This window comes from Wolffia australiana, chromosome 8 (assembly GCF_029677425.1).
Source record: "Wolffia australiana isolate 7733 chromosome 8, ASM2967742v1".
Lineage (NCBI taxonomy): Eukaryota > Viridiplantae > Streptophyta > Magnoliopsida > Alismatales > Araceae > Wolffia > Wolffia australiana.
In genome coordinates, this window is record NC_135842.1 from 11178034 (window position 1) to 11202771 (window position 24738).

The window sequence follows — 24738 nt, forward strand, 5'->3', positions numbered from 1 at the left end:
TCTTCCTCAAATAAATCCCAGAAAAATCCAATAAAATCCTTAAAAATCCTAAAAAATTCTATGAAATTCAGTAATTCATTCCCACACTGATTGACCTCAAAACTAAATTTTAAACCTGCCATTTTCATTTAAAAATAATTATTTCCAGGTCAAATAAATCCCTTAAAATTCATAAAATTAACAGAAAATTAGGGAAAAATCAGAAATCACTTGAAAACAGTATTTTCATGTAAATATATGATAACAAACACTTTTAATCTCGTTAAATGCATAAAATTGTGCTAAATTACTTGAAATAAAGACTGAAATTAGGGTGTTATCAGCACCAAGTATGATGGCTCGGTACCAATAAGGGATGGTGGTATCGAACGTCGATGGTGCCATCATCCGACGGATAAACCCTAAAGGGTCTATGTAACTACTGATGGATATATGTGGCCGTCAAGCCAATCACACTACCATGTTTATTTAAGTCCATTAAATAAAATATTTACGTTCATTATTATTCCGTGCGATGTTTATAATGAAGTTCATGAATACGTGCAATGACTTAGTGAATTATGATGAGATCATAATATAGTGATCACTAGTTTTTAAACATGTATTCTAAACATTCCTATTCGATGATAGTCGAGACGGACATCGAATTATCCGGATAGAATAGCACTAGCCGATCCTACTTATTCGATAAGTATAGCTAATCTTGTGGCTATTAGTGTGGTGACACTAAGGACAGATAGTGGGTGCTCTATAGAGAAATAGTTCACTGAATTGATCTGTATGAATCCCTGAATGGTATTATACCTAAACGTCAATCAGGTTGATTCAAGTCACGGTTGTATAAGTGGTCCACTGACCTGAGACACCAAGGACATCTCGCGAGTGGACAATTACATTTTGACTATGACTTACAACCCTCTAATCATGGGATTCAAATAAGTTATAGATTAGATGTAGTAAGAAGCTTGCGAAGATGATTGAGTGGTCAAGATGGGATCATCCGCCCTCGGTAGAAGAGGAGATTGACTCGAGGAAGATGATGCAGGAAAATCCCTGGCGAGGGTAGTGAGGATATTGAAAAAGGCATTCTCCAATGATCCCCGTTACGCATCAGTACTAATCGAATGACGGATTAGGGTTTCGCGATAAACCATGCTCTAAGTCATTTGAGAGTCTCGCGCAGATGTTGGATTATACATGTACGGTAATCGATGATTGTAAAGGTTCCATGAGAGAGTTTGAGACTACTCGGTATCTTCTTGAGCACGAGGTATAGCTTGGCACCCCATGGGTTGGAAACTTAACCTGTCGATCGGGTTAAATCGATCCTTATTTAATTAATCTATATGTTTATATAGTTAATTAATAAGGTTGGTCAATAAATATTATTGGGCCATTAAAGTTATTAACTAGAACGATACATGGGCCTAGAGGGTCACACGCATAAGGTCATAAAGGCATTGGTGGATATATTTTTCTTTGGAGGGTTTTTGAGAAAAACCTTAAGTGAAATATAAAGAGGGAAAGGGGTCTCATTTTAAGCACCCATGCAAGCCTCATTTGAGAGCCCCCCCCCTCTCCACTCTCTTCTACACTCAGCCAAAGAAGAGTGTCTTCATGGTGAGGAGATCTTCTAGCTTCTCAAGAAGAAGTGAAGAAGAAGACGTGGAGATCCAAGCGCCGAGTGATCGTGTGGACACTTCTAGAGGCCAGACGCATGAACGGCTTCAGAAAAATCTCGGAGCGGCAAAGTCAAGGGTGGAACGGGGTCCCCAAAAGGTACTATAAATGTTTTGTTTTATAGATCGATTAAGAATTGATCGACCACGCTTTCGCATCCATGGAAAGTATTTTTCCATGGATGAACCAAATCACAGAACCCAACAACTACGATGCGAAAATGAATGTCCTACGTGTCGTACGTGCAGCTCCGACTCGAGGGAGGCGCCGAGCTCCGAGCTTGGATGGGTCGTCGGGTAACGGCAACGGTTGTCTCTCGAACCTCGTCGGAGCGACATAGGTGTCTACGGCCGAACGGAACCAATCCATAGGGCTCGCACATAATGGACGGTCTTGTCCGTACCAATAAGACACTCAAAAATATTGTAGTTTCTCTCAAAACCTCTCTAACCTACCTAGCACGAGCGTAGTGGAGTAAAGACAAAAATGATACTGCAAGCGATAATTAAACGAGCAACGAAAGAGGACAGCGTACCTCGTTGGAGTGGCTCGTGGTGCAGAATTTGTTGACGATCGGTGGCGGTCGAAACGGGTGGGGCGGACAGGCACCGGAGAGTGGACGGCGGCTCGCAAGAATCTGAGGGCCATCTCTTTGGGGATGGGCATTAGCGGCAGCGCTGATTTCCTTGTCTCATTTTCCTTTGACCCTTTGAGGTCCCGAGCGGTCTACGGTGAGGGGGAAAATTCAATTTCCACCGAGGCCTTCAACCCCACGGGAAATTGGCTTGGATTTCCGTCTCTCAACACCGCACAAGAAATCATGATTTCTCAATTGCTACATTTATGGGAGACGTAGCGAGAAAATGATCGTTGACTGGACCGATGTAGGAGAAAGAAGACAAAATCAGGAGTCACAGTGGAATCTTGAGCGGTGGGGCTCCCCTTTTCTATCATCCATGGCCCATTAACTCGGATCCTAACTCTTCAGTGCCCCCTTGAAAGGTCACAATTGACTGGGCAGGTGCAGGAAGAAGAAGACAAGAATTTCATGGCCGATTACCGTAGACGGTGTGACTTCTCCGGGTTCTATTTCTTCCACAGTGGACGGAACTGCTGGGAGCGTGAGAAGAAGAGGGGGCGAGGGAGAAATTCTTCAGAATCCCCTGTGCTCCCTCTAGCTACCTCCTCCATTAAGGGGGCCCTTATATAATGGGCCCCCTCATTACAAGTTAAAAAGGGAACATTAAAATGAAAGGGAAAAGAAAACAAAGAGACAAGGCAAAAGGAGGGGATCCAAAATGGCTAAGGACCCCTCCCCGTGACAACGACGAAGGACATATGGGACGAGTTGTGAACACGATGAGAACACAACGAAGAGATGGAAAAATATAAACACAAGAGAAAGAACAATGAAAATGAAAAACGATAATCGAGCATTTATCACCCAATCTTTGACGACAGTGGCGTTCGCCGCGGACGACATCGTTGATGATCTTTGATGGTGTGCGCCATCAGGTTACTTGGTGGAATTGCAGGTAGTTAGGGATGAGTAAGGATCGCCTACATAGGCAATTGTGATTAGGAATTTAAGACATTTTAATTTTTTTATTAAAAAGCTGGTAGAGGATTTTGAGTTTAAATTATTTTGCATTGTTATTAAATTTTTATGATAAATATTAGGAATTTAAGACATTCTAAATTATAAAGTATGATGTAGAAAGATATGTCATGATGGGAAAGTGATATTAATATGTAACCAGATTAAGATAATTATAATAAAGGATAGCGGATAGTCGGACATTGATCAGTAAGGGATAATGCGTAAGAAAAAGGGATCTGTACGATGAAGCAAAGATACGATGGTGAGATGATGAGGTGGATAGTGGTATGCCTATAAGTATATGTGTAAATGGATCTAAATATTTATGAGTGTTCAGAGAGAGTGGGATGTTGAAGCAAATGAAGATTAGGGGTTTAATAAGAGGTGAAGATGATAGAAGGAGATGTGATTATAGAAGGCAATAGACATAAAATAGTAACAATGATGAAGATGAGACACTATAAGGTGAGAAGACTAATCCTATGTCCTAATTTTTCCACCAAGACCATGACAATTTTCAGATGAAAGAAAGTTTCTCTACTTATAGATTGCTTTCCTCAATCACTGCAGTCACAAAGACATCACTTGTATTCCTGAAATCTCTCTCTTTGACTCATCCTACAATTTAGAAAGCAAGTTTTAAAATGACTTTTATAGTGATCGTTAAGTGAATTAATATATATATATATATATATATATATATATCTGATATTAATGGAAATACGGTGGAAAGATTAAGCTACCCTCAAAATTTCAGCTTGATCAACTTTGTGGATTGTTAGATATCGAGATTTGAAGTTGGAGCAATCTGATATGTCGATTTAGTTAAAGTATTCTTTCTCCTTGCTGCCATGGCCACATAACATCTAGGGTTTCAATTCTTAACGGCTTCAAAGAATCTTTGCAATCAATGGCTCATATTTATCTGCTTCTTTCTCAATTGAGGGTTTAGCAGTTGCCACATGTCTATGTGAGAATAAGACGAAAGTATAATATAATAAAGAAATATGAATGTGTGACACGGAGACGTGTTACCACATGCCATGCTTAGGTACTAATCTCTTCTACCAGTTATGGCTTTATACATGTGTGTCATGTGTAAGCATCACCCATTTTACTTTTTTAAAAAATAATGATTTAATCACTGTCATTTGGCTTTATTATTTATTTTTGCATGATCGCATTTATTGCAATTTTAATCTGTCCTTTATTATGTTTTTCCATGCCACCGTACCAATTAAAAAATAGAATGATATCTTTTAATCATGGTTGTTATGGCATCATGATTTGCTAGACCAGATTAACATCTTTTAGCAATATGTAGAAAGTACTGATTAGTTGTACTAATCAATGCATAAAGTAATGATTGTTCACATTCAGTCAAATAAAGTTGTGACACATGGCAGGTTGGAAGACAATGTCGAGAACCCCTTAAATAAATCCCATTAATAAAATATGACTCGTAAAATAAAATTGTGGGTACTGTCTTGAAAAACTAAAATTTACATGAGTATAAGGATATAAATTCGTAAAAATATATATAACAAATCAGAAACTAATTTCCTACTAAATATGGTGTCGTAAAACTCAGTGAAAAGACCAGAAAATCCATGAAAGTAAGAATACCTCAATCATTTTAATGCAACTAACCATGTGTTCATAATGTTAACTGAATCGTTAGTGGTTATCAGTCCCTAGTAAATAGAAAAGCAAGTTTCAGCTCATGATAGGCCAATTAGGGCATCTCACTTTCTAGTGCCATGATGACACATTTTCAAATGCCAAATATCAGTGAATGTTTTTTATTCAAAGAAAACAGATGGCAACAGGTAGGAAACTTGTAATAGATCTAAAAAATTAAAAACCCCTTCAAAAATTTTAGAAAAATGTAATCTTATGCAAGAAAGTTTCAAATATATATATTTGACTTAAAAGTTTGCTTTCTTTACTTAAAATGATGTCAGAATGTTCTATTAAAGCATCCTTTTTAAGGGTAAATTTTTAAGTTTAGTCCATCAAAGTATCAAAATTCCATCGGACATGACGCCAAATTTCAATGAATCATTTCATAATTAGTTCATTATGTAATATAGGTAATAATTTTAAGCTAATAGTTAGCATGCTATCAGAAATTATACTATTTGATAGAGAATTCTCCTAACCCTACCACCAAATCTAACATGAGATGGCAACGTGAGGGGGATTTCTCTTTACTTTAGTCTTCTATAGATTTTGATATTGTTTAAGTAGTGTGGGACACTTAGTAGATATGGCTCTCTAAATGCAATGAATAATTCAACATATCTCATTCAGTGGACAAATCCATACGCATCCTTCAAGATTATCAGATGACATTGGAGTATGCCAACGAGCTTCAAGCCCTTGAGAAAAAGATTTACTTTTAATGCCCCTCTCTCATGAACTCAATGGACAGAGAATATATTATGTGACTGGTCTTTATCTATATTTGAAGGGGTTTCATGCTGAATTTGAAATCTCTTGAGCTCAGCTTTTCAACTGTGAGCATAAGTTGCATTATCAAGGTCCGAAATGAGAAAGATTGTTTGGTCTCCCTTTGGAGAGAGATGAGACGGCCATAGTAAAAAAATCATCTTTAATTGTGAAGTCTCAATTATGGACAGCTGATCATTCCAAGCAATATAATGTTCCATGTCAACCATCAAAGGAGACTCCTCTGGGACAGAAAAAGTTACAAGGATAAACGTGATGATGAGAAGATCCATGTTTTGTGTTTGCTATAAAAAGACTTGTTGGAAGCTGCACAGATAACCCCTAGCATTTAGCAAAGGGAACATCTTCACTGAATTTTTCTTCTCATCGAGGCAAAATGGAAACCAAGAGACATAAAAAATCACTCTGACATTGTGTGGTCAACTCCCTTGTTACATTCAAATGTAACCTATTGTTTAAATATTTCTTCAATACCAAGCAATAAATCTCACTCATGGATCTTTGATTCTGGCTCCACATATCATATGATACCAGAATATTAACTTTTTTTTTACCCCATGAGAATTTACCTTATAATGAGAAAGTTCATCCTGTACGCATGACCTTACTTTCGGTGCTTGGTATTGGTATCATTGCAATGGGATTCATTGGGAAAACTTTATATTGAGTGTTCCCAAATAATAAATTAGTCTGATATCAATCCAAATATTAGCCCAGATTTCTTCATGTAAGCTTATCTTTGATGGGGTTGATGGATTTCCTTGTGATAAGATCATGGGTCAGAAGTGGGGGATAGATAGGTCTGTGAATTCCTCTACTTCTTATGACTCTCTTCCTTGGATAATGGTGATGGTGGTGTGATCTGATCATACGACTTAAAAGAAGAAGAAGAAAAAAAAAAAGAAGATCGCTATGGTAATGATGATGATGATGATGAAGAAAATGGTGATGGTGGCGTGATCTGATCATACGAGCTAGAAGAAGAAGAAGACTAAGAAGAAGAAGAAAAATAAGAAGATTCCTATGATGATGAATAAGAAGAAGATGAAGAAGAAGAAGAAAAAAAATAAGATGATCGCTATGATGATGAAGAAGAAATAGGAGAAGAAGAAGAAGAAAAATAAGAAGATCGCTATGGTGAATATGATGATGATGATGATGATGAAGAAAATGGTGATGGTGGCGTGATCTGATCATACGAGCTAGAAGAACAAGAAGACGAAGAAGAAGAAGAAAAATAAGAAGATTGCTATGATGATGATGAAGATGAAGAAGAAGAAGAAGAAAAATAAGAAGATCGCTATGATGATGAAGAAGAAGAAGATGAAGAAGAAATAGAAGAAGAAGAAGAAGAAAAATAAGAAGATCGCTATGATGATGAAGAAGAAGAAGATGAAGAAGAAATAGAAGAAGAAGAAGAAGAAAAATAAGAAGATGGCTATGATGATGATGAAGAAGAAGAAGAAGATGGTGATGGTGGCGTGATCTGATCATACGACCTAAAAGAAGAAGAAAGAAGATCGCTATGATGATAATTAAGAAGAAGAAGAAGATCACTATGATGATGAAGAAGAAGAAGATGGTGATGGTGGCGTGATCTGATCATACTACCTAAAAGAAGAAGAAGAACAAGAAGACAATTATTAAGATCGCTACGATGAAGAAGAAGAAGATGGTGATGGTGGCGTGATCTGATCATACTACCTAAAAGAAGAAGACGAAGAAGAAGACAATTATTAAGATCGCTATGATGAAGAAGAAGAAGATGGTGATGGTTGCGTGATCTGATCATACTGACCTAAAAGAAGAGGAAAGAAGATCGCTATGATGATGATGATGATGATAATGAAGAAGAAGAATAAGAAGAAGAAAAATAAGAAGATCGCTATGATGATGACGATGAAGAAGAAGAAGAAGAAGAAAAATAAGAAGATCGCCATGATGATGAAGAAGAAGAAGAATCTCAAGATTGATTGTCTTTTACAACTTCGAGTACAGCGGACTTGGGATTAACCATGGGTGGCCCTCTCTCCCTCCGCTCGAGCTCGTCCAGCCGGAAGCTCAGCAGCTTGTCCCAATTTCCCCCTTCGAACAGCACCGCCGCCATCCCATCCGTCACCCTCTGCACCGTCCCGCAGTACATATAAAACGGATTCCTCTCATTCCTCACTATCACTATCATCCCCGGCATCAGCAACGGCAGCTCCGGCGCCGCCCGCCGCCCACCCGCCGCCGGCGCCGCCGCCGCCGCCGCCTTCGCCGGCGGCGGGTTCTCCGTGATGAACTTCTTCAGCCCCTTCTCCCCCCCCGGGAACCCCCCCGTCAAGCCCTGTAACTCCTTCTCGAAGGCCCCCTCGCCCAGAGCCGGCGGCGGAGCCGCCGCTGGCGCCGGCGGCGCCGCCGTCGGCTTCGGCGGCGGCGCCGGCGGGTCGGCGAGGAATTGCTTCAGCCCCGCCTCGCCGTTGCAGAGGCCGCGGCCGCCCAGAATCTCGGAAAGCCGTAGCTTGGCGGAGATCCGCCCCGTCTGGGCTCGCCCCGGGCGGCGAGAAAGCTGAGATTTTGGCCATGGGAGGCCCGGGAGAAGGACTGTAGATGCCATGGGTGTTCTCCGGAGAGCGATCTGGATAGGAGGGATGAGAGAGGAGGAAGTTCTTCGATTTGTTCTTCTCTGCTGTGGGGAAGATCCCGGGCTTGGATTTCCACCGCTCGTATGTTGCCTTGAAGGGCCCCATTTTTTGGAAATTAGTGGGTTTTTTTTTCTAAGGCTGGTTTTGGGGAGAATTATGGTCCCGTCCCGTCCCAAATATTTTCGTCCACGTCTCGTCCCTTCTTTAAAAACTGTCCCGTCTAAGACATTCTCGTCTAAATATTTTCGTCCACGTCTCGTCCCCCCTCTGAAAACTGTCCCGTCTAAGACATTCTCATCCAAATATTTTTGTCCACGTCTCGTCCCTTATTTGAAAACTGTCCCGTCTAAGACATTCTCGTCTAAATATTTTCGTCCATGTCTCATCCCCCCTCTGAACACTGTCCCGTCTAAGACATTCTCGTCCAAATATTTTTGTCCACGTCTCGTCCCTTCTTTGAAAACTGTCCCGTCTAAGACATTCTCATCCTAATATTTTCGTCCACGTCTCTCGTCCCCTCTGAAAACTGTCTCGTCTAAGACATTCTCGTCCAAATATTTTCGTCCATGTCTCGTCCCCTCTGTAAACTGTCCGGTCTAAGACATTCTCGTCCAAATATTTTCGTCCACGTCTCATCCCCCCTCTGAAAACTGTCCTCTCTAAGACATTCTCGTCCAAATATTTTTTGTCCACGTCTCGTCCCTTCTTTAAAAACTGTCCCGTCTAAGACATTCTCGTCTAAATATTTTCGTCCACGTCTCGTCCCCCCTCTGAAAACTGTCCTGTCTAAGACATTCTCATCCAAATATTTTTGTCCATGTCTCGTCCCCCCCGCTGAAAACTGTCCCGTCTAAGACATTCTCGTCCAAATATTTTCGTCCATGTCTCATCCCCCCTCTGAACACTGTCCCGTCTAAGACATTCTCGTCCAAATATTTTCGTCCACGTCTCATCCCCCCCCTGAAAACTGTCCCCTCTAAGACATTCTCGTCCAAATATTTTTGTCCATGTCTCGTCCCCTCTGAAAACTGTCCCCTCTAAGACATTCTCATCCCCTCGAAGCGGTGCCTACGCCGACCCTGCATCAATATTAGGCCACTCGGAATTTGACACGTGGAACAGCATGTGCGTCGGCCGGCTGGAGCTCTCAGGCTCGTACTTGACTCCCACGGGATGCAGAGACGGGACGGTTGTTTCATCCATGGACAAAAAAATCATCCTGTCTGGTGACTGGCGGACTGATTTTATGTGCCTGTCATTCATCCGTGGACTATAGGGAGAATAAATTGGTGTATGTAGAGGATATGCTTTTTCTAGGTTGAAAAAAAATATTCTTTTTTTTCAAAAATATTTTTTCTTTTGTTTGTGTAGTGAGATCTTACATGAGTTGTAACGTTGCATAGATATGAAAGCCATCCTTTTTCAAAATGATATTTGTCAGAAATTTAGTGAATTTTAGAGAAAAATAAGTAAAGACCTAAACCTTACAATTTCACCTTAAAATAACGAAAAATAAGTAAAAGAAGAAAGAGTGGGAAACATGTTGAGATGAGATTTAAACGGAAATTAATAAATTATTGTACGTAGAGGATATGCTTTTCATAAGTTGAGCGCAGAGATGTTGCCTTTTTTTTGAAAAAATATTGTTTTGGTCTGTACAGTGAGATCTTTTATGAATTGTTAATGTTACATAGATATAAAAGCCATCCTTTTTCGAATGATGTTTGTCACAAGTATTTTATTTGGATTTTAGAGAAAAAGAAGAAAGAGTGGGAAACATTTTATTGAAAAAATCGTTCTTAAGATACTAGTTTGTTGAGTGGTCTCTGAGCGCATTACAAAAATATTTGAAGAATTAATGTTTTTGAAAATGAATTTTTTCGTTGAGTCACCCGATATTTAAGCCAAGGAGATCAACATTAGCAACGTACACCGTCCTTGTTAGCACTATTGATATATGCATGGATGGAAATATACCAAACGGACATCTCCCGGTAGAACATCCGAGTTACAAGTTCATACAAATTCGATTATTTATTATGCTAATTAAACTACGGGGGATATAAATATATATGCCAAGCATGCAATAATGTAAAACAATTGGAAGAACATTGGAATCCTGGCAGGAAGTATCATCATGGAAGTAGCGTGCAAATAACACATTTTGGATTCTCTTTTGCATACATTTTCTTACAATTCAACTGATATTTATCCTTAGAGATCATAGAAACAGATAAAGTTTGTATCAAGAATTTGATATGCTCGAATCAGATCTGTCAATTAATTCAAAAATCCCAATGTGAAATCAAAGAATTCCAGTAGACATCACTAGAAAAAAAAAAAAGACAATATGAGTGTCTGTCAGTACTGGACATTTAACCTCTCCAGCTGAGTTATCCCTGCTTCTCCATGGAATGGTATGTTCTTCTAAAGAACGTATCAGGAACTAGCCAGAAACAACCACCAAAGTTGAAACCTGGCAACCCTTAATAAATTTAATTTAAATTCATCTATACTTTGCATCATCTTCGCTTGGCTCTTGCCCATGAGTATTTCATATGCATCCTATTCCACCAACACCCCAGAGTGTTTATTTCTCTATTTCTTCTTTAGGTTCCTTATGTTCATTTCCTTAAGTTTCCTAAATAGATCCTGTCCTTTCAGAGGAAAATTGTAAAGTTTTCTCCACAAATGTCATAAGTCCCTACTAAGTGCTCAAAAATCCACAATTCCAAGGACATATTTTCAGCATAATATATATTTATTCTCTTCAAAACATAAGTTCTGGAGATTCTCTTAAATTCTAGATTTTAGAAATATGAGAGGATGTGATGGATTTGCTTAGCTGTCATCAGAATCATCAGAATCGCTCCTCTCTGGCTCGCCACCATTTCTCTCTGCCACTTCTGCCGCTACCGGTCGTCGCACTGCAGGCGCCTTCACTCGCTCGACACGTGCTTCAGGCCCAGTCATGGAAGACCAACCCGACATAAAAAGTTTATTAAAAAGTGAAAAATAATGGCATAGAAGATAGTAAAAGAAGGATATCCTCCGTGGTGCCTCCTGACATTATATTCAGCAGGTCTTTCTCAACTCGCTGGACGAGTTCCGGCTGTGGAGGACAGAAAAAGGGCACAATCAGTTCCAAGAGCTGGGATACAGAGCCGTTTTATGAATCTAAGACAGACGACTACATTGAGATCGGGTTCTCTTCGGAAGCGCCGCTTTCGAGCGTCTCTCATCGGAGGAGTCAGCCCGTGCTTGAACTCAGTCCCCTCTGGAGCAGGGTCGCATTCTTCTCTCACCATGATCATCTGTGATGAGCTCAGGGAATAGCATCAAGCGATAGATATTTTACTGATACGATTCTTGATCTTGGTTCGTATCGGAAGGAGGGTAGAGGGTGAGGCAAGGTAGAAGTTCTCGGGTTAGAGAGGTGAAACGGGAAGGATCCGAGAGGAGTCCTAGCAGAGGGGGGTAGGGATCGGCCAAGGACGAGCCACCTGAAGATGCGGTGAGGTAGAGGGAGAGAGGGAGACCAGACCTAGACGAGGAGAGGGGAGACAAGAAGACCTTACTTCAATCTACTTCTTCTTGTCTACCATCCTAAAGGGAGGGCATCCCTATTTAAAGGAAATACATAATAGCCAAATGACTGAAATGCCCCTGTGGTTTAACATGACAAAACTGCCCCTATATAGGTTGAGGATCCTATCAAGGATCCTCTCATTTACATGGCCATGTCAGTTCCATCTGATGTATTGGTCTGCGATCAGATCAGACTTGATCCAGTATGTTTTGATGTAAAGATTTGATCGATCAAACTGGCCTGAGTGTGATCGGATCCAGTCACATCGATCAGTTGGTTAATCTAACCAAAAGGACAGCTCTTCAAGAATTGATCTGCCAATCTAATCAATCCCATCGGCCCATTTAGCGGAATAGAATCATGAGGCCAATCAGATGCTGCCGTGCAACATTTTCTGAAATGTGTACCAGTATACATATTTCGAGTAGAACATCTATTGAAAAAACGCATCTCCAGATCATGATTGATCTTGGAAGAGAGGGAGAGAGTGGAAAAGTATTCTTTTTAATTATTATGTATCACTTATCAATGAATGTTCTTGCTTGATGGGTTCCATTGATCCTGCTCGATTAATTGGAACAGATCAATCTGATCTATCAACTTTGATCTGTTCGATTGAGCAAGATCGATCAACCCAATGGAGCAGGATCGACCAGATAAAGCATGATCGGTAAAACTAACCGATGGATCAGGTCTGATAGATGGTCGATCAGAAGTTTTGGTCAACCGCTGAGCTCTACCCCTTGCTCTTGCTCGTGTGGAAGCAATTCAAGGTCCCAGAAGCACAGTTATCATGGTGTAAGCCATACAAAACAGCCGCTTCAAGAAAAAACTTTTTCACAAAAAGAGAGAACGAGCACCTGGCCCACATCAGCAGTCTTGATCAGCACGTTATCATCGTAAGTTTTATATGATTCTACGATGCAAGGTAAGTCAAGGAGCGACGCCGGAAAAGCATCATTGCCGATCATAAATGAGCCGCGTCTTCCGTCCTCTGCGGAATTTTGCATTACTTTTGCTAGAAACAAGGAAAAATGGGAGCAACAAAGGAAAACTCACCGCAAAAGGACAAGTCTAGCAATGCATCGTCGGATGAGGGCTGCACCTCATTCAGAAGTCGCTCTATTCTCTCTGCCACCGAAGGTGGAACTCTCAATATGAACTGCTCCTCCATCCTAAAACATAAATTCTCATTGGTTAACATTGGTAAACAATCGGCCAATGACAGGACCAATGTCAACGCCATCATCATCATCAACCATCCATACTGAAAGAAAATTTTGGCCAATAATATCGTCATCATCTACAAGGCCAGTTTGGTATTGATGTAAACATTGCAGTTCGTGGGATTGGTGAGCCTTAAACGAGAATATTACAACGTTGATGGCTGATGTAGATGACAATACTGTCAGAGTCATTGTTATCATCAGCAACCCCATTTATCAAGATCAGTGTCAATGAATTTCCATGATTTTATGGAATGCCGAACCTTACTTACATGTTTGCATTAATTTTAATGGGGTGAAAAAAAAGCTGGCATCATGAGCCATGGAACAGTGATATGTAATCGGACATTCCGAAATATGAGTAACAGAGTGGGATTTTAACAGGGGGACTCATAGATCAAGCACTGCCAAAAAAAAGCTAGGAAATGCGGCCACAAAAAACGTCCAAACTCTCTGTGGGTATGACATTCATGACAGAACAATCTTATCTCAGGAGCATAAAATTGCACGATTATTTCAGATTTGAAGATCACAAAATTCGAAGAATGTCTCATGTGAGTCGACCACAAATATCATTGTCTTGAGTATGAACTGAAATATGATTTCCTTAGGGTCATACAGAATACGGGAAGCCATGAGTGATCGCCAATTGTGCGAAACAGCAAAACTTCTCGCCATGATCATATATATCTTCCAGTGGGTTCCCAATGAACCCTTCATCCCCTAATTCCTTTCATTCAATCAAGGAGTTATATGTTATTCCAACTCAGATCACGACAGGGCTGGTCTCAGGTCGCAAATTCGATCAAGGTCACATTAATTTTCCCCGAACGAAATCAAGCCATTATACAGGCTTGAAAGAATACGGTATCGAAGGAGATGAAGCAATGATTCATCGCCCAGACGTGCCTCAATATTCTTTAATACGACGTATAAATTTGATTGTGGGAAGCATAAAATCAAGCACTTTGGAACCCAATCATAAAGCAATCGCAAACAAGCAACGAGTATAGCAGAATCGTGATTATTTGGGCATTCAAATGTTAGGTTACACTTTTGATAACCCGTCCACGGATTAAAGGCTCAATCCGCAAGTATCCTGTATAGTGGTTCCAACATTAATGAGACCTTGATCAAATTTTGTGACCTGCGAACAGCCCTGTCGTGATCTGAGTTGGAATAAACTGAACCATCAGTTCTAAACCGAACCATCAGTTCCGCCTGGACATCACCTAAGACTGCCTTAATCTCCGCGTTTCAGAACTTGCAAACACGACGCCCTGGTTGCAGATCACGCCGCCTATAACAGAGTGAAAATCATGGAAATTGATGAGCAAAGCGGAATTGAAAAGTACCCGGCGCGCGTTGCAATTCCCAGCAGGCGCGCGGACGGAGAATATAGCAAGATCAAGATGAACAGTCTAACGACGATGTTCGTAAGTGTGTTTATGTATATTAACTTAAAATACAAATAATTTAGGGTTAAGTGGTTGACAATTAAATTTTACCCGTTTAGTTAAAAAATTTGCTTAAATTCAGTAAAAAATTTTGCAACCACACCATCTATGTTTCTACTATTGGTACCAATATGCAATATCTGTAATCGGATTCGGATGTCGAAATACGGATCCCGTTATATCTTGCTGAATGGATAACGATTCCGGATAACGTTAGACGGATATCGACATCAGATATTGATATTGTTTAGCAGGTAATGATAACGATATCGAATAGGATATCGGAACACATAATGGATACTGTGCGGGAAATTTCGGTCACTATCAAATTCTTACTTCATAAAAATTATATCCTTAATAATGGACAGTGTATATAATGCGACAATAAATATCGAACAAACATTGATATCAAATTAATGTTAAATTAGTGATCCACGCTGATCTCAACCTAGGAAACTTAACCAAACGTACTCTATAAAATTAAAGATGGTAAGTAAACATAATAAGTATCATTTGGCGAGATTGAGGCAACGTAGTATTTCATTCCACAAACCATCAATTGCCGCCGCGGGAGGTTTGGGGTGATGGAGGTAGCCTTTGATAGAGGTTGTGGGGAACCTGATACTGGACGAGGTGAATAAGTATCATTTTGCGAGACTGAGGAAACATAGTGTTTCATTCCATTCCACAAGCCATACGTTGCCCCAGCGGGAGTTTTGGGGTGATGGAGGAAGACTTTGATAGAGGTTGTGGGAAAAGTTATAGCGGCTCGAGTAGATGTGGTCAGCTCATGGCTCAGAATACATATCACATCTGATAGGGATGTGTGGCACAGTTGTGGGGTCAACTAGAGTCAAGTGAAGGCTCGCAAGGATTCTTTTTGAACTAGCCTGAATCAATTTGATTCACTCTAATGAGAATGGAAGAACATTTGTAGTGGTGCCTGTGTAATTTAAGTCAGGCCTGCCATTGTTGTCACTGTCAGATTCAGAATCAGAGTTGATGATGTGCACACTTGAGTCTTGTGGTTTCTTCATAAGGCTTTGAAGGAGCAGTCGCACACTCTAGCATGGTGTGCGTCGAGGTTGAGTTGCTATGCCATCAAGCGGTGAGATGGCACATGTAATGTACTACACGGCTTAGGTAAGATTTGATGTGAGAACTCAAATAGGAAGTGAAAAGTTAAATTCCTCTTTGAGCTAACAAATATCACGTCCAAACAGCAGCAAATAGTGTACTTATATTATCCAAAGAGTAATGAAATAGAATTTCTTTCGTGATTAAAATTAAAATTTTGGACTAGACTTGCATCAGCATTCTGAAGCTTCGTGAACTATGTTGTAAGCCCATCGTATAGGTGCCCTATCGCTCGGAAGCTACCGTGACACCAGAAATTACTACATAGTTACTTGACAATCCATATGATTAACATATAGTATAGATGAATTTGAATCATATTTGATGTTTCTGGTTTGACATTGGTTTCATCGTCAAGACAAATGTCATACCATTTTATTTTTTCCCCTCGACACCAACAATTTACAAAAACAAGTGCCTCAAAACTAGGCCCCTCCAAACGCCCTCACTCAAAAGTGACAAATGCTCAACCAATGGAGAACAACTATTCTGATGGAGCACTTGGTGCAGACACTGATAGAAATTCACTTGAAAACTTTTCTAACGCTGGATAGACAATAACACCTTTATTACCCCACCAGACGTGCAGTATATCCTCCTCCTTCGTCAGTTGTTCGTAGGAAGGTCTCAAATTCCTCCATGGGGTGGGGGGTTAGTGATGTTGCTTTTATAGAGGGTCCGCTGCTAAGGCCTTGACTGACCAAAGACTTCGATGGTTGTTATTGACAAGCCACGTTTGTATCGCATCCACCATGCATCGTTGTTGGTGTAGAAGGGAGAATTCCTCGAACATAGGATAAGACATTCAAATAGGATGCCTCATCATACATTGGCCCCTTGCGAAATGGGTCAAGTAGCACAGAAGCGAGGACACCATCATTGTTCCACTAAAACTTCTCATAGTCATCTAGCTTTGTTTGTATGGTGATGCATGCAGCCATCAATGATGCTCGCTCATCTTGATTTAGTCTCTTGCCAATGAATAATGATGATTTAATATTGTGCTTCATGACACTCTCCATGTGTTTTGATAATGCCCGCACAAGGAGGAGAAAATCTCCAACAATAGACTCCATCCTGTTGGGAGGGCTAACATGATATGTTGTGTATGCATAAGGTCCTAGTAGAAAGGCAAACTCCTTCATTAACTCTCATTCTTCATGCGAGATCTTAGTCTGGATCCTCCCAGTTGTGAAGAATGAATCCCTTGTATCAATTCCATCTCTTTGCAATTGCTTCTTCTAACATCTTGTACGTGCTACTCCGACATGTTGAGCAATTAAGAGAGGGTAACATTACCTTCAATTTATGTGTCCAACAAAGATCAACAAAATATATTTTTTGATTTGTTGTTCGACGAATAGCTCGAGCTATCGTTCTCACTTCAGTGAATGCGTCCCCGAGTGAACCGATGCACCGATGCAATGAACTATCCTCTTCTCCCCTCTCCATCTCTAATTCACTATCATAAAGATCTATAGTCTTGATGAAATCAAACTCCTCAACTATCGATGTCGTAGTGGAAATAGAAAAACTCTTCAACAAAGCTTGAGCAACAATGTTCACTATGTGTGCGACACATGGAATGTGTCTAGTAGCGCTAAACCCCATGCTCTAATCACGTAATTGTCTCCCTAATATAGCCATCATTCTTTTCTTACTTGATCTGTTATCAGTGGTCACCGCACATACCTGTAGTGAAAAGCACATTAAACATCTTATCCTACAATTAACGAATCAATTATGAAGCAGTACTCTTAATATTACTCACATTTGAGTTAAGGCCTAATTCTTAAAGCACACCTACAATAGTTTCAGCAATATAGTCCCCATCATACTTCCCACATAGCTCGTGAACGGCCCGGACACGTTCACGATACATCCAACAAGCATTGATCATGTGAACTGTTACATGATAAGATGTATTTTAGTAGCTTAATATGACCATATTTACATGTTTATTTGTATTAAACAATTATCTATACATGTTATCAAGCATAAAATGATTAAATTTATTTTTAGAATGACATTTGAATTTTTCAGCATTTTTATGTATTATTGGGGATTTTTCTATCAATAAATTCAGAATAAATTCTGAAGGAAGTTTCTAAGTCAGAATATGATTTTATAGAACTTTTTGACATTACATTCGGAAACATATGATTTTTCTAAGTCAAAATATATATTTATTTGTATTTTTGGACCTTTATTTTATTAAATATGGATTTTAGAAGTTATTTTGAATAATCTTATTTTGCGTAACCACGTGTTGTCTTTCAATTTTTCAAACGTCAATGAATCACAGCTAGAAATAATAACTGGTGACATCGAATCATTAACTAAGTTAATCATTGGCATCAGCCAATCACTTAGCTAAGCAGTTATGGCATCACAATTAGGGATGCCATATTTGCATTTAATGACTAACAAAATACTTAAATTTTTCCTAACTTAGGTGATGTGGAAGAATCAGAAAAAAGAACAATTTTTTTTTGAATAAATACTTGCATGGAGTGAGGAGAAAATAAAAAATTGATGACTTTCCTCTCTTTCTCTCTGTGGATTGGTCAAACATTCCAGCGTCATTGAGTTGTCATTTGACGCATGGCGCACATGTATCCTCGTGGCACCTATTTGGGTAATGCCATTGGATACGCCAAGTGGGGCCACTAATGTGGCGCGTGTTGATGCACCACCACGTCAATTTGACAAAAAGTATTAAACTTCATATTTAATTAATTTCAAATCATGCCCTATTTTGTCTTTTTCTACAATATACCATGTGGCGCGATAAGAGTTGTCGATCACAGATGACGAGGAGGAATCTCAGCCAAGCATCACATTTCATACCCACACGAGATAAGACTCTAAAGAAATGATGTGATGGTGCTAACGAGGATGAGGAGAGAAAAATATTTGAATTAAATTGACGGCTGGAAATCATCCAACTTCCAGGCTTTATATTCGATGATTCATAATTCGAATCTACATGAAAATTTAACAACAGATTTACCTTTTCATCCTCTATCCATCCATACAAATGGATATGTAACTTGAGCCCCCAATCTTTGTAAAAAACATCTTTAAGCTCACATCCTCCTAGAGAGGTTGATTGAAAGAAAGTGAAGTTTTGAAGGTCCATCAAGTGCACCTTGGTGTCTTTAGTGCTTCGAGAGGTTTAACAAAGAAGTGAGAAGGTTGATTTGCAGTAGGAAGAGGCCTTGATCCCTTTATCCATTACCATTGAATCATTTTCAACACATTTAGTTAGTTTAACCATTTTCACCATCCATCACCTTTATCCATTACCATCCTTCATCCACTCTGTCATCGTCTAGTATCATCCACTCTCACCCCTTTCATGCCCCCTCTTACACTGTAATGATTTCATAGCCTACCTTTATCTTTCTCAGCTAAGCCAACATACATTACTACATATTTACTTTAATCATCATCTTATCTCAATATCTCTGCCTTCATCACCATATCCACTACCTATCGCAGCGCTGTCACAACCTTGTTTAATCTCTCTAGCCTCATCCATCATCAAACCTCATTTCTAAAACCCTAATTAGACTCCTTACTCTATTGCAACCACTATCTCTCCCTATTCACTAAATTGTGCACTCTATGTGATCCCAATCTCCTCGACTTCACCCAATCAAGAGAACTTCCTTCCCTAAGATCCGTTCCCTGCGGAGATGACCCTTACTCATCACTAGCTAATAAAATTATTTACGAGTATAGGTTTATAAATGTCGTAGACTAAACTCAAACTACCAATGCATTGAGGACCATGCATGTTTTAGTAGGGGGGAGCTAGTTCATTTAAACTGGTCAACTATGACTTATGCATTTAGTTTTGATGAATACTACATGAATTGAACCTGCTTATAACCATAATTAACATGCATATACATGAATCATAATTTTCATCCATGGGGTTGGGAACATGTGGAGAGAAGTTAAGCTCCTAGAGCGGATCAAGAGCAAGTTTGAGATGGAACACATGTGATTTTGAGCAATGTGGGTTCAATTTCGAATTGGGGAGAGTCCTTCGTCCTGAATCCCAACGTCAGACAGGACAAAATTCGTCAGACGAGAACTTCGTCCCATCCCCAGATGAGGTTTTCTCCGGGACAGTTTTTTCCCCAGACAGGACGAAAATATGTCCCGAGAGAACAAGACGGGATGGTTTTTGTAACGTCTAGTGTTTGCCCGTCCTGATGCCGGTACCGGAAGTCGGTATCGGGACGGATGCTGAACCGGATACCGGAACTTGATTTTCAGGTATCCGTTTTTTCCAATATCCGGATGCTTGATATCGGTATCGGATATCGGTTGCTACAGTGCCGATATCCGATACCGATATCCGTCCGGTACCGGCATGCGTCTCCGTCTCAGGGGGATAGATGACGGTATCGGATCTCGGATGCCGATATCTGTTTCCGATATCCGCATCGAATTTTGTAAGTTATGAAATTTCCTCCGTCTCCCTCCTCTTTTTTCAAAGGCGGACAACGGCGAGCAACGGCAAGCGTGCAACGGCGAGCGGCGGGGAGTGGACGGCGGTGTCGGCGAGTGAAGGCAGCGGTGGAGTCGACCCTAGAGAGGTATGGGTTTCTTGATCGCTCTGTGAATGTCTAGCATTTCAATCTGATTCCTATGATTTCCCCATTCGAAGGTCACTGGAGAGTTCATTTTCAACCTTCTGTGAATCGGTGAAGTTGAAACAGACAATAATGATCGACCAATCAGCCCTATTCCCAGAATTAACATCGTAGAGGTAAAATTTCTTCATTTAGTGTTGAATTTCTAAGAAATCCTCATGAATTTTGTTGAATTTCAAGGTCTGAAAACATGTTTATTTTTCATTATTGTTCATCTTGTTTGCAAATGCGAATTTCAACGTCTCCCTCTCTCCATTTCTCCCTCCCTCTCTCTCTCTTTCTCTTTCCATTTCTCCCTCTCTCTCTCACTCAATTTCTCCCTCCCTCTATCTGTTTCCATTTTCCCCTCTCTCTCTCTCTCCATTTCTCACTCTCTCTCGATTTCTCCCTCCCTCTCTCTCTTTCAATTTCTCCCTCTCTATCTCTCTCTCCATTTCTCTCTCCCTCTCCATTTCTCCCTCCATCCATCTCTTTCCATTTCTCCCTCTCTCTCTTACTCAATTTCTCCCTCCCTCTCTCCCTCTCTCTTTCCATTTCTCCCCCCCTCTTTCCATTTCTCTCTCTCTCTCTCTCACTTATTTTTCTCCCTCCCTCTCTCCCTCTCTCTTTTCATTTCTCCCCCTCTCTTTCCATTTCTCTCTCTCTCTCTCTCACTCAATTTCTCCCTCTCTCTCCATCTCTCCCACCCTCTCTCTCTCTTTCAATTTCCATTTATATCTCTTTCTCCATTTCTCCCTCCCTCTCCATTTCTCCCTCTCTCTCTCCCTCTACATTTCTCCCTCTCTCTTTCCCTCTCTCCCTCTCTTTCTCTCTCATTCCATTTCTCCCTCTCCCTCTCCCTTTCTCCCTCTCTCTCGCTCACTCAATTTCCCCCTCCCTCTCCATTTCTCCCTCTCTCTCCTTTTCTCCCCCCCTCCCCCTTTCTCCCTCCTTCTCCATTTCTATTTCCCTCTCATTCTTTCCATTTCTCCCTCCCTCTCTCACTCCATTTCTCCCTCCCTCTATCACTCTTTCTTTCCATTTCTCCCCCTCTCTCTGTCACTCAATTTCTCCTTCTCCCTCACTCCATTTCTCCCTCTCTCTCTATCTGTCCATTTCTCCCTCCCTCCCTATCTTTCCATTTCTCTTCTCTCTCTCACTCAATTTCTCCCTCTCTCTCCATTTCTCCCTCCCTCTCCATTTCTCCCTCCCTCTCATTCTTTCCATTTCTCCCTCTCTCTCTCTCACTCGATTTCTCCCTCCCTCTCCATTTCTCCCTCTCTCTCATTTCTGCCTCTCTCTATCCAGTTCTTCCTCCCTCTCTCCCTCTCCATTTCTCCTTCTCTCTCCATTTCTCCCTCTCTCTCCATTTCTCCCTCCCTCTCCCTTCCTCCCTCTCTCTCCATTTCTCCCTCCCTCTCCATTTCTCCCTCCCTCTCCATTTCTCCCTCTCTCTCTCACTCGATTTCTCCCTCCCTCTCCATTTCTCCCTCTCTCTCTTTTCTCCCTCACTCAATTTCTACTTCTCCCTCACTCAATTTCTCCTTCTCTCTGACTCAATTTCTCCTTATCTTTCCATTTCTCCCTCTCTCTCCATTTCTCCCTTCCTCTCCCTTTCTCCCTCCCTCTCATTCTTTCCATTTCTCCCTCTCTCTCACTCGATTTCTCCCTCCCTCTCCATTTCTCCCTCACTCAATTTCTACTTCTCCCTCACTCAATTTCTCCTTCTCTCTGACTCAATTTCTCCTTATCTTTCCATTTCTCCCTCTCTCTCCATTACTCCCTCCCTCTCCTTTTATCACTCCCACTCCATTTCTCTCCCTCATTCAATTTCTCCCTCCCTCTCCATTTCTCCCTCCTTCTCCATTTCTGCCTCTCTCTATCCATTTCTCCCTCCCTCCCTCTCATTCTTTCCTTTTCTCCCTCTCTCTCTCACTCAATTTCTCCCTCCCTCTCCATTTTCTCCCTCACTCAATTTCTGCCTCTCTCTATCCATTTCTCCCTCCCTCTATCTCTCTTTCTTTCCATTTCTCCCCCTCTCTTTCCATTTATCCTCTCTCTCTCGCTCAATTTATCCTTCTCTCTCACTCAATTTCTCCTTCCCTCTCTCACTCAATTTCTCCTTCCATCTCCATTTCTTCCTTCCCTCTCCATTTATCACTCCCTCTCCATTTCTCTCTCTCACTCAATCTCTCCTTCCCTCTCCATTTCTCCCCCCCTCTCTGTCTTTCCATTTCTCCTCTCTCTCTATCTTTCTCTCTTTCTCCCTTCTTCTCCAACTCTCCTTCTCTTTCCAGTTCTCCCTCTCTCTCTCCCTCTCCATTTCTCCCTCTCTGCTGCTCCCTCGCACGCTCGGCTGCTATGACTCTGCTTCCTTCCTCTCACCTCATTCTCATGCTCTGTGACTCAATAAGACTTGCTTGAATATCTATCGTTCTTCCTTTTACCTGTACATTCCATTATCCAAATTTTCACTGTCTCGTAAAATGTCATATTCAGTGTACCCGTTACGTAATTCATAGCTTATATCGCAGTTTGGCATCATGTGATGCCGTTGTGTTGACTTTTTGCTTACAAAATTATGACCCCAGAAACATGAACCCACCCGGAGGCAATGACCCAGCCCATGAAAGAACTGGGTCAGGAGCCGTAGGTCCCGAACATACGGAGGTGGGAACTTCTCGTGTCGTACAGAGTCAACCTCGTTCGAATCGTTCTGTCATCATTGACTACTTCGAATGGATGGAAGATGGATACTCTACATGCTTACTGTGCCGGGAGTTGAACCCGCACAGTAAGAGGAAACCCATTAAGAGGCAAGCTGACAAAAGCACAAACGTATTTTGGCGTCACTTCAAATCCTGCCATCCAGCTCGTCATGACGAACTGAATGGCGAAGAACCTGAAGACCGTGGTCAGACACGCATCACTGACAGAATGCAGAGCAAACAACAGGGAGAGCCTAGCCGACGGGGGCCGATTAAAGGGCACACTACAGAGGAGACGAAGAATTTCATTGCACGATTCGTATGCCTGACAGATTCACCTTGGAGCATTGTTGACAATGTCGCCTTCAAGGATATGTGGTGTTATGCGACGCTTACCGACTTGGATCCTCCAAGTGCGAAGGTCATAATGAGGTGGCCCATCCAAATGCACAGCCAAATGAAACTTGGTGTGAGGAAGCTTTGGGAGACTATGGCCCGAGTGTCACTCACCGTAGACGCGTGGACTGCGGAGAACGGGACCGGATTGCTAGGCATCACCATCCACTGGGTGGATGACACATGGACGTACAGAGAGCGGGTTCTTGCCATCCGGGAAATCGTCGGCAAGCACGACGTGGAGAACATGGCGTCCATTATTCTCCAAGCACTAGATGAGTTCTGTCTGCGGACGAAGGTCAGAACTCAGCGTGTTGCTCATTTTATTATTACTTTACATCTCTAACGTAATTATGCAAGTCTACGCCGTTACTACCGACAATGCCACGACGAATACGAGGATGTTGGCTTTTGATGGCAAGAAAGTTGAAGAGCGTAATCAGACGTTTACCGCCAGGAGACACATCCCATGTGTCGCACACATTCTGAATATTGTCGTGCAAACGGCGTTGAAAAGCTTCGGTATTCCTTCGGCCCAGGGTGTGGAACCCGAAGAAGGCGATGTGGCGAGGACCGCGGATCAGTATGACAGCGACCACGACGATGATCTCGGTGATGTATACTCAGTGTCTGATGACAATGAGGGACCTCGCAAGCCGTTATGTTTGGGTGATGCAGTTGCAAAGGTACGCACCCTAGTGCGGAGTATTCGGAGCTCTACGCAATGAAGAGAACTCTACACCCAGGCTTGTGAAGACGACCCCGAAGTCAGCAACTCCAACATGGTTGTCTTAGACTGTCCAACTCGATGGAACAACATGTACACTATGTTGGCGGCCACCGTGAAGAAGCGTGATGTACTTGACCAAGTCTCGATGGCTTTTGGCTGGAAGGCGACGTCATTTAAGTTGTCGAAGGACGAGTGGGAGTTGGTCAAAGAGTTCTGACGCATCCTTGGCCGTTTTGCCGTATCGACTAATCATGTTTGCAAGACAGTGACGCTGGCAATCTGCGATGTTCTATATCTCATAAACGGCCTCAAGGTTCACATGGAGGAAGTGGTCCAGCAAATCGAAGACGACACATTTTTCACATCCATTCGACGCTTGCACGAAGGAGATCGTTCGAACATGGCACAGGCGTGTAGAGCGATGCTTTCCAAGCTTGCACAGTACGCGGAGATATTATGGGCGAATG

At 41.4% G+C, this 24738-nt stretch overlaps 3 protein-coding genes across 4 annotated transcripts; 1 reads left to right on the forward strand and 2 right to left on the reverse strand.

Moving 5' to 3' along the window:
• Positions 1–7694: 7694 nt before the first annotated feature.
• On the reverse strand, positions 7695–8452 carry NDHS (NAD(P)H-quinone oxidoreductase subunit S). The gene has a single exon (XM_078579988.1). It carries the CDS (start codon positions 8349–8351, stop codon positions 7716–7718), a length of 636 nt encoding a protein of 211 aa, XP_078436114.1. The 5' UTR covers positions 8352–8452; the 3' UTR covers positions 7695–7715.
• Positions 8453–11121: 2669 nt separating this feature from the next.
• Positions 11122–14620, reverse strand: TAF7 (TBP-associated factor 7). Of its 2 annotated transcripts, none has more exons than XM_078580090.1 (6): positions 14550–14620; positions 13028–13143; positions 12829–12962; positions 11574–11693; positions 11428–11491; positions 11122–11333 (listed from the first exon to the last, which is right to left on the reverse strand). In XM_078580090.1, the coding sequence occupies exons 2-6, from the start codon at positions 13140–13142 to the stop codon at positions 11221–11223; spliced, it is 546 nt and encodes a 181-aa protein (XP_078436216.1). In that variant the 5' UTR covers position 13143; positions 14550–14620; the 3' UTR covers positions 11122–11220. The 2 variants fall into 2 exon arrangements, with proteins under 2 accessions (XP_078436216.1, XP_078436217.1); XM_078580091.1 differs by having other exon boundaries at positions 14427–14551.
• A 9015-nt stretch (positions 14621–23635) lies between these two features.
• On the forward strand, positions 23636–24488 carry LOC144707122 (putative transcriptional regulator tpeD). Its single transcript, XM_078580241.1, has 3 exons — positions 23636–23768; positions 23902–24158; positions 24288–24488. Exons 1-3 carry the CDS (start codon positions 23636–23638, stop codon positions 24486–24488), a joined length of 591 nt encoding a protein of 196 aa, XP_078436367.1.
• The last annotated feature ends 250 nt before the right edge of the window (positions 24489–24738 follow it).

What these genes read in the sequence shown, in the direction of transcription:
- LOC144707122 (XM_078580241.1), top strand. Translation starts at nt 23,636, where the DNA reads ATGGCCCGAGTGTCACTCACCGTAGACGCGTGGACTGCGGAGAACGGG. An exon ending in TGCCATCCGGGAAATCGTCG is followed by an intron (nt 23,769 to 23,901) that starts GCAAGCACGACG and finishes TAATTATGCAAG; the next exon opens with TCTACGCCGTTACTACCGAC. An exon ending in ACGACGATGATCTCGGTGAT is followed by an intron (nt 24,159 to 24,287) that starts GTATACTCAGTG and finishes CTCTACACCCAG; the next exon opens with GCTTGTGAAGACGACCCCGA.
- NDHS (XM_078579988.1), bottom strand. Translation starts at nt 8,351, where the DNA reads ATGGCATCTACAGTCCTTCTCCCGGGCCTCCCATGGCCAAAATCTCAG.
- TAF7 (XM_078580090.1), bottom strand. Translation starts at nt 13,142, where the DNA reads ATGGAGGAGCAGTTCATATTGAGAGTTCCACCTTCGGTGGCAGAGAGA. An exon ending in AGACTGCTGATGTGGGCCAG is followed by an intron (nt 11,694 to 12,828) that starts GTGCTCGTTCTC and finishes AGCTCATCACAG; the next exon opens with ATGATCATGGTGAGAGAAGA. An exon ending in GAAGAGAACCCGATCTCAAT is followed by an intron (nt 11,492 to 11,573) that starts GTAGTCGTCTGT and finishes TGTCCTCCACAG; the next exon opens with CCGGAACTCGTCCAGCGAGT.